Raw genomic sequence first — 13657 nt, forward strand, 5'->3', positions numbered from 1 at the left:
CAGTGCAGTGGATGCTCAGATATTGTATCTATTTTCAGGCTGACCTGCTCCTGTTGTCCAGCAGCGAACCTCACGGACTCTGTTATATCGAGACAGCCGAGCTGGACGGGTCAGAAAACACATGTTACCATAGTACCTCACAATCTGCAGAAGCAACATACTACATCTAAATCGCTGTTTGCTGTATTATCTTGCAGAGAGAGCAATATGAAGGTTCGTCAGTCTGTCTCAGTGATATCTGCACTTGGAGACCCGAACAACTTGGCTTCGTTCGATGGTGAGTTGTGAGAAAACTCAGTCTCTTTTCTCAATTCTGGTTTGGTTCATCTTCCTTTCTCGACAATATGTAGGTCAACAGGTTTCAGTGTTTAAGACAAACTTTATCCACCTTCACACCGTCGCACATAAACAGAAAAAGACAAAATGTGCACGCACACACTTTCTTTCTTCCCTCCCATGCCAGCATTGAACGCCTATCATCACCCGCCCACTAGTCTCACACAACAAAATACTTTTGTGTTAGCACAGCGTGCCCACACACTCTCCTCACCTGCTGCAGAAAATGCATTACTGCAGCAAATCAACCCACACTTAGTCTAGTATCAACTTACGAAAGGTGTGTGTTTCGGCCTTTGTCTATGACAATGGCATGATGTCACATGGCTGATTAATTCTACACTACATCAAACAGCTAAGAAAACAAACCCAATAATGTAATTGTATTTGGTGAACATGTATGATATAGCATATGATTTAGATCTGTATATGCTTGTGTGTGTGTGTGTGTGTGTGTGTGTGTGTGTGTGTGTGTGTGTGTGTGTGTGTGTGTGAAGGTGAGGTGGTGTGTGAGCCCCCCAACAACAAGCTGGATCGTTTCTGTGGGACTCTGTACTGGAGAGACAAGAAATACACCCTAACCAACCAGAACATGCTGCTGCGAGGATGTGTCCTTCGCAACACGGAGGCCTGCTACGGCCTGGTCATCTTCGCAGGTCTGTGTATATTTGTGTGCCAAAGTATGTATGTGATGTGTACAGCAGGTCTAACTTTCCCTGTTTTTGTCTCAGGCCCAGATACCAAGCTAATGCAGAACAGTGGTCGCACCAAGTTTAAGCGTACGAGCATCGATCGCCTGATGAACACTCTGGTCCTCTGGGTAGGACATCCCAAACCTCTCACTTTCATGGCTCATACAGTCACTATTTCAGGACGTGATCTCAGTGGCTTGAATCTAGTTTCATATATCTCCTCTATTCTATCCTAATTTGTGCTCAACTGACCAGAGATACAAATGTATATATATATATCTGATTGTACTCTTTCTTACTCTGTCTGTGTTGTTTCTCCATCTGTGTGTTTCCATCAGATCTTTGGCTTCCTGGTGTGTATGGGTGTGATCCTGGCTGTAGGTAACGCAGTGTGGGAGAGAGAGGTGGGCTCCCTGTTTCAGAGCTATCTGCCCTGGGACCCTCCTGTGGACAACTTCCTGTTCTCGGCCTTCCTCTCCTTCTGGTCCTACGTCATCATTCTCAACACTGTGGTGCCTATCTCTCTATATGTCAGGTGAGGAGAAGTCCACACAAAAAGTGTGTATATTAGAGTGACGAAAGGCAAATATGAATCACAAAAAATTAACAATATGTTGTGTATTTCCTTCTTATATAATATATTAAGCTTTGTTTAACACTGTTTGTATATGTTGTCTGCAGAGATTCCCTCTCAGGTAAGAAAGCTGCAGATGAAGCCCTGAAAACTGTTTCCTCTGCTCCCCCATTTCCGAACCACTACTGCAGTCCCTACACCCCTGATCTAATAGACTTAAAGTTTTTACATTAACTAGTCCCTGACTAGCGCATGGGTGTGACTAATTGCTCTGTGTGCCACTACAGGCTAACCTAAAGTACTAACCAATGAGAATGTTCTCGTCCAGTCACTCTGTTGTCAATGTATAGCATTGGAGAACATCAATTGGAAGTACGTTCAATGACTTTTACTCTACTGTTATTGTAACCATGTCCCTTTCTCACCTGTCTGTGTGTCAGTGTGGAGGTGATCAGGCTGGGTCACAGCTACTTCATTAACTGGGACCAGCAGATGTTCTGCTCACAGTGCAACACACCAGCTGAGGCCAGGACCACCACTCTGAACGAGGAGCTGGGCCAGGTGGGCATCTGCACTTACACTTACAATACAGCAGTCACTGTGTGTGATATTGATATTTCATTTATTGATTGTCTATTCTGCGCATCAATACTACATTCATCCTAGTGTCTGTTGCTTTTCTGATGCTTAGTTAATTAATCATACATTCTTTTAAAAATGCATTTCTATTACTTTTTCAATCAATGTTGTAGTAACTGAATGAGGGAGCCACTTGTTTTTTCACTTCACAAATGAAATGCACCTGCTGACTAAAAGGAGTCTAAATTCAGAGACGAGGAGGCTTCACATATATATTTTGGGCTTATATTGTTCAGTATAAGCAGTCAAAAGAAAAGAAATAAAGAAATCCTCCATCACAAAACCATTTCATGTATATCAATCAGAAATACTCTTTCCCTTATCACAAGTAGAAGATAGTTTCGGTCCAGTTAAAGTTCTTTATTTTTATTTCAGAATACAACGTTTTTAAAACATAGCTTTAATCTTACTTTTAACTTACAATAATTTTACAACAATTACTTTGTCTGTGTAATAATTAAATTTAGTGTTACATATAAATTACATACATAAAATTATAAATTATTTTCCTTTAGGTTGAATACATCTTCAGTGACAAGACTGGAACTCTCACTCAGAACATCATGAGCTTCAATAAGTGCTCCATCAATGGAAAGACTTATGGTAACACACACACACACTCACACACACACACACACACACACACACACACACTTTTTAAAACACACCTATACAGTCTATTGCAATTAAGTACAACTGTTCTGGCATAAATTCAATCTTTACAAAGTTTCTAATGTTCAGTTTTTGTTGACATTGTCGGAAATTAGTCATTTTGATTTTTATTATTGAGGACACAGTTAAAGTTGGTGTTGTACTGGACTACATTATGTTTTTGTCCTCCTTACTTATATACATGAGGGGGCAAAATATTAGAAACACCAATGCATAAGATTCAGTCCAGTGCACTAATGCTGACCTGAATAAAACACATAATTGAATTATGACAGTGTCAAAAATACCTGAACATTATAGGTATCATAAAAGCAGACTTTATGGTAGAACAGCTGTATTGATCGTATTGCATTAGATTGTACAGGTGTCCCTAATAAAGAGGCCACCGAGTGTACTCAAGATGCACACACATATATTAAATACACAACAAAGTCTTACGCATGTGGGTGTGTGTGTTACTGTGTTAGGTGAAGGAACAGACCCGTTGGGACCTCAGCCAAAAGTAAGTAGCAATTTTTAATTTTTAATTTTTTTAATTTTATTTTTTTTACTGAAACACACATTCACATGCATCCATATGTATGTACTCCTAGTTTATGGCGTATTATCAAAGTCCCTGATTCAAAATTTATTTTCAGAGATTGGACTTCACTCCCTTCAACCCCCTGGCAGACCCCAACTTCTGTTTCTACGACGACACCTTGCTGGAATCAGTAAAAGTGGGAGACACACACACTCACAAGTTTTTCCGCCTGCTCTCCCTCTGTCACACCGTCATGAGTGAGGAGAAGCGCGAGGGTGAGCAAGGGAAGGGGAGAGATGAATCTGGGGAGTTAATTAGTAGCAATGACACCAACACACCATCTGTCCGTTATTTATCGTCCATAATTCATCAGAATTTTATCTGTCTTCCCAGGAGAGCTGTTTTATAAGGCTCAGTCTCCAGATGAGGGTGCTCTAGTGACAGCAGCTCGAAACTTTGGCTTTGTGTTTCGCTCCCGAACACCTGGGACAATAACCACCACAGAGATGGGACGACCTGTGACCTACACTCTGCTCGCCATACTGGACTTCAACAACATACGCAAGAGGATGTCTGTTATAGGTGTGCAGGGATCACCATTTTCAGTTGACAAAAAAATCTGTAAATTTGTTGTTTGTTTTGAGTAAAGACAAATGGGTAGGAAATTGGATTAAAAAATACATCTGGGTGAAATTATTACCCCATCTGCAAAGTAACAACTCTGTAGTTAAACCATTTTCTTCATATTTAAAGGGACTCTGGCATATAATGTGTGTATTCTCCCTATTTTTCGTCATCATTTACTATAGGCTACAATGATGAGCACTTTGTTGCAGCAGAAAACACAATGTTGGCTGTACAGGGACATAACATTCAGGTGAAAATCACTTTAAACCTGGGATTTTGGACTATTTAAACCATTTTTTTATACTTTGGATGCCATTAACAAGAATTGGCCTTCACTGCAGTGGACTAGTTGAGCTTTATATGTTTAAATCAAAAATGTGTATTTAAATCATGATCCACACTCCTACAAACTGACAGGAGATAGGCTATTAGTCATGTTTACATTTTATTCCTCAGTGAGATTTCACTGTGTGTTCCTGTGATCGGTCCTCTTCTAAGGTGCTGGAAAAATGCCCAGAAACCACTGGTCATAAATCACCCTTTCCTTAGCAACAACTTTGGTCTAGCAACAGAGCAGCGAGACCACGAGCATGTTCATACATCAGTGCAGCAGACAGCTTATGTCACTCACTGTATGCAGGAACGACATTTGTTGAAGTTGAGAAAGAGAAGTCTGGTTATTTGAAGGTGATGGATGAATTGTATGGATTTCTTGAAGTATTTTATCTTCATTACACTCTGTTATTCATTTCCAGTGCGCAACCCAGAGGGCAGGATCTGTCTCTACTGTAAAGGAGCTGACACTGTGCTGCTGGAGAGACTCCACCCCTGTAACCAGGAACTGATGAATATCACCTCAGACCACCTCAATGTGAGTAAACACACAACAAGCACGTTGACTCATGGATTGATGGATGGAGCTATACTGCCATCTAGTGTCCTTTAATCTGAAAACAGCTGTAAGTGTCTAATCCTTTATTCAGCATCTACTTTTTCCTGATCAGATACTGTATATCAACTTGACATGTGGCAGACACTGACATTTCTGTCCTAAATTTGGACCTAATAATTGTGGAATACAATCAACCTAATAGGGCTTCATTGTTTCTTCTCATGTGTACCCTCATGTCAGAATGTGTGCATATGTTTGTGTTTGTACATGTCTGTATATATCTCTAGGTATGTTGAAGGGTATGTGATAATGTGGGGCTATTTTAATTCCAAAGACCAAGGGAACTTTATCAGGATGCATAGTATCCTGGATACTATGCATCCTGATAAAGAGATGATAGAGAGATGATTTTATGGAAAGTACCCCATGCCAATATCTAGGTATGGTGAAGGGTATGTGATGATATGGGGCTATTTTAATTCCAAAGGCCAAGGGAACTTTATCAGGATGCATAGTATCCTGGATGCATGAAATAACTGGCCTTTAAAAATAAAAATCTGCCTGCCAATATGGGAATTTAACATAGGGGTAGTAGTAGTAGTAGTATTAGATAACTTTATTGTCCCCATGGGGCAGTTGGGTTTGCGGCACAATCGCAAGGCACTTTATGACAAGACATCAGACATATGATACAAACAAATAGTCCTTACATCAGACACCGACAGGCATAACATGAAGAATATACATCACACACTACAATACACTATACACCCTTGGGTATGATCAGGCCAGCTGGACGACTAGCTTATTTTGAATGATTTAAGGCTTTTATGGCTTGTGGTACGAAAGAGAATTTGGATCTGTTCTTGGTCAGAAGGGGTAGGCAGAAACGACGCATAGATGGCAGTAGTTTAAATGTGATGCCAGGGGGTGTGTGTAGTCACATACAATGTTATTGGTCTTTGTAAATGTGTTCAATGCTCGGTAGTGTTATCCCAAGTAACTTGCTGGCAGTTAAAACTGTTTTTCTGATTGTCTTTTTCTGAGACTCAGTGGCATTTCCGAACCAGCAGATAATACAGCAAGTTAAAACACTTTCAATAAAAGCAGTATAAAACATTTGGAGCATGTTGTTATTGACATTAAAAACAAGCAGTTTCTTTAAAAAGTACATTCTTTGCTGTGTCTTAGTTTGCAAAAGATCAGTCCAAGAGTCCCATTTAAGCTTGTTGTCCAGTACAACGCCAAGGTATTTGTAGTTTGTAACAACCTGAATGGCCCCACCATTGATAAAAGTGTCGGTGGATTGCTGTGACTTTCTAAAATCTATGGACATTTCTTTGGTCTTATTGGTATTTAAAATTAAGTGTGACTTATTGCACCATTCTAAAAAGGATTCTAAAACTGGCCCATGATCTACCTCCCCATCCTGTAGCAGACTCACTAGAGCTGTATCATCAGCATATTTAATAAAGTGCCTGTTTTGTAAAGTGCTAGTGGATGAATTTGTGTATAGAATAAATAGTAAAGGAGATAGAACACATCCTTGTGGGGAGCCTGTACTTATGCCCCCTATATTTTAAGGAAGAACATTTATCTATTTACAATACATTATTCATTCACAAAGAATATTTGTGTCTATAAAGGTTGGATTTTTCCAAATTTTTTTAATTAAGGCATTAAGATCAATTTCCAAAAGTTGATTTTTTTTATTCCTTTTAGTCAACTTTAGCATGGGTTCATGAACTTATGAGTGCCACTGTATTTGGCTCTAGGAGTATGCAGCAGATGGTTTGCGGACGCTAGCGCTGGCATACAGGGACCTGTCAGAGGACGAGTGGGAGGCGTGGTCAGAGAGCCACCGCTGCGCTGACAAAGCCGCCAGCTGCAGAGAGGACCGACTGGCAGCAGCGTATGAGCAGATAGAACAAGATATGATGGTTAGTGACTTGGTCTGAGACTGTGCATACATGTATGATGCGTGTGTGTCTGACTTTCATTTTCTTTGTGTGGAACATTACAGTAAGCCATTTGTTTTTTATGCAGACTTCCTTCTGCAAACAGATTACAAAAATGACATTATAAAAAGGGAACTTTTGGTTTTATTGGTTTCGTCCAGACTCTAATAGGTGAGGGGAAATTCCTTTTTTTTACTGTAGCTAAACCACACTGTCAGAGCTTCTCAGTGCAGGGTGTTGTTTCATTGATGGTTATTTAAAGAGTCAAATTGAATTGAACTGGTAAGCCAGTTTAAGTCATTAGTTAAGTAATTGTTTTTATTCCCTTCTTGAATTCCCTACTTGTACGATAACTGGAATTTGTGTGTGTGTGTGTGTCTAGCTCCTGGGTGCCACAGCTATAGAGGACAAGCTGCAGGACGGCGTCCCAGAGACCATCGCTGTCCTCTCGCTAGCTAACATTAAGATCTGGGTTCTCACTGGAGACAAGCAGGGTGAGACACCTACACTTTTACACACGCTTTTAGTTTCACTTAATGTGCACGTAGTTGTTGAAAAAGCCCGATAATTTGCACGCAAAAAAAACAAACAAAGAGAAAATAAAGGGTAACTAAGATCCACTCTGTAGCCGTGCGCGTACTGTCTGCAACATTGATGTGTACATACATTGTACATATCCTGTTTACATTACGCTCTGACACTCTGCTCTGTGAACAACTCTAGTGCAAACACACATGAAATTCGCCACAATGGTCAACATAAAACCAGGCAAACCTGCAGATTTCTAGAGATGGAACAATGACATTCTACTTAGATTTAACCAGCATGCATCTTGACAATTGTTTGTTTTCCATAGTGAACCTCCAATCTGTCACCCTTTGAGACGCAGAAAGGCAATATCAAGATTGTGTCCCTTAGATGAAAGAATATATGTTGTGTGTGAGCAGGGGCCAATCATCAACAAGGCCATGTCCATGTGCTAGCCACAATTATGTAATTGATTTGTGTTTGCACATGCAAGAGCGTGTAGATCAGCAAAAAGCACCCAGGCAGTGAAATTAGATCACTTTTCTCACATATGTTAGTTAGTTAGTTAGTTAGTTAGTTAGTTAGTTATGTTTTATGTGTCATGTGTCATGCCAAACATTTTGGCCCATCCCACACGGGATTACAAGACACCACAAATTCACTTATTTAACAAACATCTTCCTGTCGGATTTACAAATCATTCGGAGAAATACATGAATACAAATATATACATATACACACATGTATATACACGTACACACATACCACACACAACAACAAATTCTCATCTACAATTCATCTCGATAAAGAGCTTTTTTCCTCTTCCAAGCTTTATCTAGATAATTGGCTAATTTATGTTTCATATGTGAACAGCCATCTCAGTCTTTTAGCATCATACATATTTACCAAATCAATCTCTGCTTTTATCCTACAAAACAAAAAAGCACGCTGTTCACAATAAAAAGGACAATAGAAAACAAAATGGAACTCATTTTCTATATCATTCAAACAACACATGGGACAGATCCGTTTTTTCCTCTTACATTAACATATCGTCATATGAATAAAGATATAAAGATGTTCAACTTGTCAATCTGGCACCTGTTCTCTTTATCATGAATCTCCAACATGTTCAGCTGAAATGATTCTCCTGTAACCCTCTCTCTTTCTCTCACATAGAGACAGCTGTCAATATAGGTTACTCCTGCAAGATGCTGACAGATGATATGACCGAGGTGTTCATCATCAGTGGACACACTGTCCAGAGTGTACGGCAGGAGCTCGGGTCAGTCTGTCTGTCTCTCTGTCTGTCTGTTTGATGTCTCTGTTTCTCTATACTGTAGGATCCACACTGATCAACAATGACAAAAGGCAGGCATTGATCAGAAAATAAGAGTATGCAGAGTAATAGTGTATACATGTTTGGAGTGAGTAGGTGTGGTAGCAAAGTGTTTTAACTACTGTGTTTTAAGAGAAGTGACGGAACAATATCCAGTGCTTAACCAAATGATTAGGCCACTGCAGTTAAATTAACACATGAAAACAACCTAGCTAGAAGTATCTAAAAGCACAGCTCTACAAATATACTGTACTGCCTCCTCCAAAAAACTTTGTTTTATAAAGTTAGTAATTAAGTGCTACAATATTTAATAATTTACATACATAGTAGTTTCTTTCAAGAATAAATAATCTACAATTTCTAGTGTAAAACCAGTTTATGTCAAAGACTATGTCCTGTGAATGACAATGTCATTGTTGATACTAGTGCAACAATCCTGCCTTGTTTTGAATTTTACTCATTTTTGACTCCATAATGAACTCAATGACTTATATAAATGCATAGATATTTCTCGCTGTGTGATTGATGCTCTTGTGACTACTTCTGTACTGCATGTTGTATGAGTACACGCTGTATTTCCCCTTAATCATGTCACTTTGCATGGCCTGACGATTGCATAATACAGTTCCCATAGCTTGTGTGAATTGCAAAAAGTTGAGTGAGTTAAGAACTGTATTGCCATTACGATCAAAGTTGTAAGGAACTTACCAGTGTGAGCTCATAGTGCTACGAGAAAGACACAACAACATAGAACAAAGCATACTGATGAAACCTTAATGTTAAAATATTTTAAAATACCATAAATAAAGAAGACATTAAGCTAAACAAAATGTTTCTTAAAGTGCCAAAGGTTTACCATTCAAGAGTCAAATAGTCAAAACATATATAGCAAAGCAACACCATGACGCCATCTAAATGTTTTTCTTGTGGAGCACCGCACAGAGCACTGCAGCGATTTGGATGATACATAGAGGTAGGCCAGGGGCTGAAGCATCAGCAATAACTTCACAGTCCTATTTTTATATTTAGGTTCTGGTTCAAGCTCTAGTCATCTCACGTCTAGACTACTGCAACTCCCTCCTGATTGGCCTGCCTGCATGTGCCATCTGACCCCTGCAGCTCATTCAGAACGCAGCAGCTCGGCTTGTCTTCAACCTCCCCAAGTTCTCTCAAACTATACCGCTCCTCCGCTCTCTTCAATGGTTACCAGTTGCTGCCCGCATCCGCTTCAAGACACTAGTACTTGCATACAGGGCCACAAACAGATCAGCCCCAGCATACATTCAGGACATGGTCAAACCCTATACCCCAACCCGCCCACTCCACTCTGCATCAGCCAACCTGCTTGCTGCCCCCTCACAGCGAGGGAGAACTAATCACTCAAAGAAATCCCGACTGTTTGCTGTCCTGGCTCCTAAATGGTGGAATTAGCTCCCTATTGACATCAGGATGGCCGAAAACCTGAGCATCTTCCGCCGAAGGCTAAAAACACATCTCTTCTGACTACACCTCGGATAAGAGGGGGGGATATATATATATATATATATATATATATATATATATATATATATATTTCTTGATGCTGCACTTTCATATGGCTCTTTGTAGTATTACCTATTTAAAGCTAATGTCCTTGCACTTACTACTTGTTGTCTGGAGTTTGCACCTTCAAAGTTGAACGCACTTAATTGTAAGTCGCTTTGGATAAGTGTCAGCTAAATGACATGTAATAATGTAATAATATCTCTTCTTTGATTGGTTTTCTCAGCTGTCTGTTTTCCTTCTCTGCAATTCCTCTATCATTAATCATATTTCTTCCTTACATACTCATGTTGTGTTGTGCTTCTGTCTTTGTGGCATAGACAAGCCCTGTTGATGTTGAGTTTTTTTGTCTTCCTCTCCAGGAGGGCAAGGGCAAGGATGATTGACCTGTCACGAACCAGAGATGGAGAAAAGGAGGAGGGGATGGAGGGAGGTTTCATGGAAAACGGGTTCAAAGAAGCACAAGAAGGAGATGGTACGGGAGGAGGAGGGAAACAGCTGCAGTGCCCTCCTCCTTCTGCTCCTCCTCCCCCCTCCAACCTCATGGACAACATCTCTGGAGAGTTTGCCCTCGTAATCAACGGTCACAGCCTGGTACGAATAACACGCCCCCATACTCACATACTGTCCACATACACAAAGCAAGCAGGAGCCATGGAAGAATCAAACTGTCAACTGTCAGGAAATAATGAATTGCCAAAAATGTGCATTAACAACACATATTCTTAAAATATTTTTTACACTTTACTTGAAGATATCTACATAAGAGTGACATGACACTATCACGAACGTGTCATAAACATTATAAACAAGTCATAAACGTTTATGACATAACGCTTCTTTTAGTAAGTGTCATTCGGTTAGTTAGGGTTAGGGTTCATGTGTCATGACTGTCATGACAGTGTCATGTGTTCATGACAGTGTCATGTCACTCTTATGTAGATACCTTCAAGTAAAGTATTACCAAATATTTTTCTTCCATAGTTGCAACTCAGCCCCCTTACCATTTACCCGCAAACTTCTTTACTCTCTCTCCTGTTCTTTCATAGGCCCACGCACTAGAAGCAGACATGGAGACGGAGTTTGTGTCAACGGCGTGTGCTTGCAAAGCAGTGATCTGTTGCCGAGTCACCCCGCTGCAAAAAGCTCAGGTGGTGGAGCTTATCAAGAAACACAAGAAGGCCGTCACTCTGGCTATAGGAGACGGAGCAAACGACGTTAGCATGATCAAGAGTGAGTCGTGCAGACATGGAGGATTGCGTTAAGGAGAGGGGGAAGTGTAACACGATAGGTTTTGAGACAGAGAGGAAAGAGAGAAGTTGGGTTTAGCCACATGGGAACCAGTGTCTAGTTGTTTGTCTACCTGGTGTTACTAGTGGTGATGAAGGTTGTGTGGAAATGTGTGTTGCAGTAGGTGAGATGTCCTCATCAAGTAAGGAACTGATTTCAATGTGGTGAGTGAGTGTCCCCTAAACCCTACTGACCCACAGGTTGGCCACTCATTACACTGTGTAGACAAACATTCAAACCCACAGAAATGTATTTTTAATTCTAGTGGAAATCCCAAACATACAAAATATGTCAGACTGACTTTTGGGAAATGTGTATAAAATGATGTAGAAGACATCATAAATATTTCTAAGGCTGCAGTTGTCGATTATTTTAGTAATTGAGTATTCTACCGATTATTCCATCGATTAATCGAGTAATCAGATATTAAATACTTTTGTTTTATTGAAGAGCAATAATATACAATAGTTTGGTTTAATTTTTGGAAAAAGCAAAATTTGTATTGCCTACATTGCTTACAATAACATCTCTCAAAAAACTAAACATATTAAGTGCATTTAAGTGCCATATTACATTGTTTTTTAAAGAAAACATTTTCTGAAATGCAATAACCTCAAACTAAGGCATACATTAAACATACATAAACATAACTTTAAGTTGTGCAACTTAACTTTCTAAAACTAAAAGTTTCAACTTGAGACTGATCTGTATATAGACCTATATGTAAATAATAGTTATACTCAACCTATTTTTATTTATATATTTGATTACAATGTCACACAGCTCTGTTACACTTATGCTAGTAGATCGTTGATCAGCTGTTTCTCCGGAAAGAGAGAGAGTGAGAGAAAATGGTGCGCAACAATCAGCTGTTTTTCCGAAGGGATAGTCAACAAGTCGGCTCTTTAGATCAAATTGTGTTCACCGCTATGTGTTTTCTTGTCTTTGTTTTTGGTAGTTGTTGTGTTTGGTGTAGTTTCATCATCCATACTACTCTGTAATTTACTTTTGTCGGGTCCGCTTCATGGAATCGATGATTAAAGGTGCACTATGAGTTCCTGCATGGTCACTTCTGTTGACGTTCCAAGTAAATTCCAAACAAAACAGAGCAAGCTAGCCTCTCCCCCCATGTTTCCGTAACTGTCATGACTGACTAACTGTCACTAACCCCCACCCCCTCCCCCAACCATCTTGTCGGTGATTGACTTGAGGGGTTTGTTGTATTTTGGTGCACAGCCTGTGCCTCTAGTGTTTGTTTGACGTTTACGACCCTTGTGTTGTCTCCCGAGACTGGGCTTTTTCACAGTGTATTCAGGGGGCAGGCAGCTAGCATTGAGATGCTGAAGTATTGACGTTGTACTATTATTGTGGTAAGCTAGTTCGATTTTGCAGTAGACACACTGTACAGAGTTTTTGTTTTAATTACATTTGAACTGATTCCAAATTTTGGACACTTTCTGTCGTTTTCTCCAGCCTGTCCCTTCTCTTAACCCCTCACTATTTATGCTCTTTCTTAATTTTGTAATCTGCGCTGTCGAGTCTTCATGGCATGTATCGCCATGGATGTATTAAGAGAACCAGCTAGCAGCATCAGCCCAGTGTGCATGCAGTTTAAAATGATTTTAAAACTTTAAAGCTGCTTAGGGGTAACAAATGGTTTGGTTAAGCCAATAACCCAATGTTCTGTTTCTCTAAATGTGTAATATTCTGTGTTTTGTAAGTGTTGCATTACATTGTGTGTTTGTCTGTGGATGTACGTCATGTTAAAATGTGTAGGCCTATGTGAATGTTTCTTCAAATTAACTTATGCAAGTACAAAGCAGAAATACAGCCAATGCAGCAGTAATGGGTGGGGTTGGTTCACATCCTGTTATTTATGCTCTTCAAATCTCAATCTTGTTTTTGTTTTATCTGAACCTCTTGTGATTATAGCATAATAATCAATAATTTACCTTTACTTCATACATTTAATTTAATATATATATATATATATATATATATATATATATATATATATATATATATCCATCCATCCATCCATCCAT

The 13657-nt window shown here is 39.6% G+C and overlaps 1 protein-coding gene across 3 annotated transcripts in view; it reads left to right on the forward strand.

Moving 5' to 3' along the window:
• Positions 1–13657, forward strand: part of atp8b2 (ATPase phospholipid transporting 8B2) — a 34035-nt gene that overhangs the window by 10850 nt on the left and 9528 nt on the right. For all 3 annotated transcript variants that reach the window (XM_028580493.1, XM_028580494.1, XM_028580495.1), the window contains 16 exons: positions 39–109; positions 198–277; positions 834–992; positions 1068–1156; positions 1367–1563; positions 2043–2163; positions 2757–2844; positions 3381–3415; positions 3552–3711; positions 3830–4018; positions 4819–4934; positions 6731–6895; positions 7296–7407; positions 8621–8726; positions 10685–10916; positions 11372–11555. In XM_028580493.1, the coding sequence (XP_028436294.1) occupies positions 39–109; positions 198–277; positions 834–992; positions 1068–1156; positions 1367–1563; positions 2043–2163; positions 2757–2844; positions 3381–3415; positions 3552–3711; positions 3830–4018; positions 4819–4934; positions 6731–6895; positions 7296–7407; positions 8621–8726; positions 10685–10916; positions 11372–11555 (2104 nt within the window). The remainder of the gene's footprint in view (positions 1–38; positions 110–197; positions 278–833; positions 993–1067; positions 1157–1366; positions 1564–2042; positions 2164–2756; positions 2845–3380; positions 3416–3551; positions 3712–3829; positions 4019–4818; positions 4935–6730; positions 6896–7295; positions 7408–8620; positions 8727–10684; positions 10917–11371; positions 11556–13657) is intronic.

This window comes from Perca flavescens, chromosome 6 (assembly GCF_004354835.1).
Source record: "Perca flavescens isolate YP-PL-M2 chromosome 6, PFLA_1.0, whole genome shotgun sequence".
Lineage (NCBI taxonomy): Eukaryota > Metazoa > Chordata > Actinopteri > Perciformes > Percidae > Perca > Perca flavescens.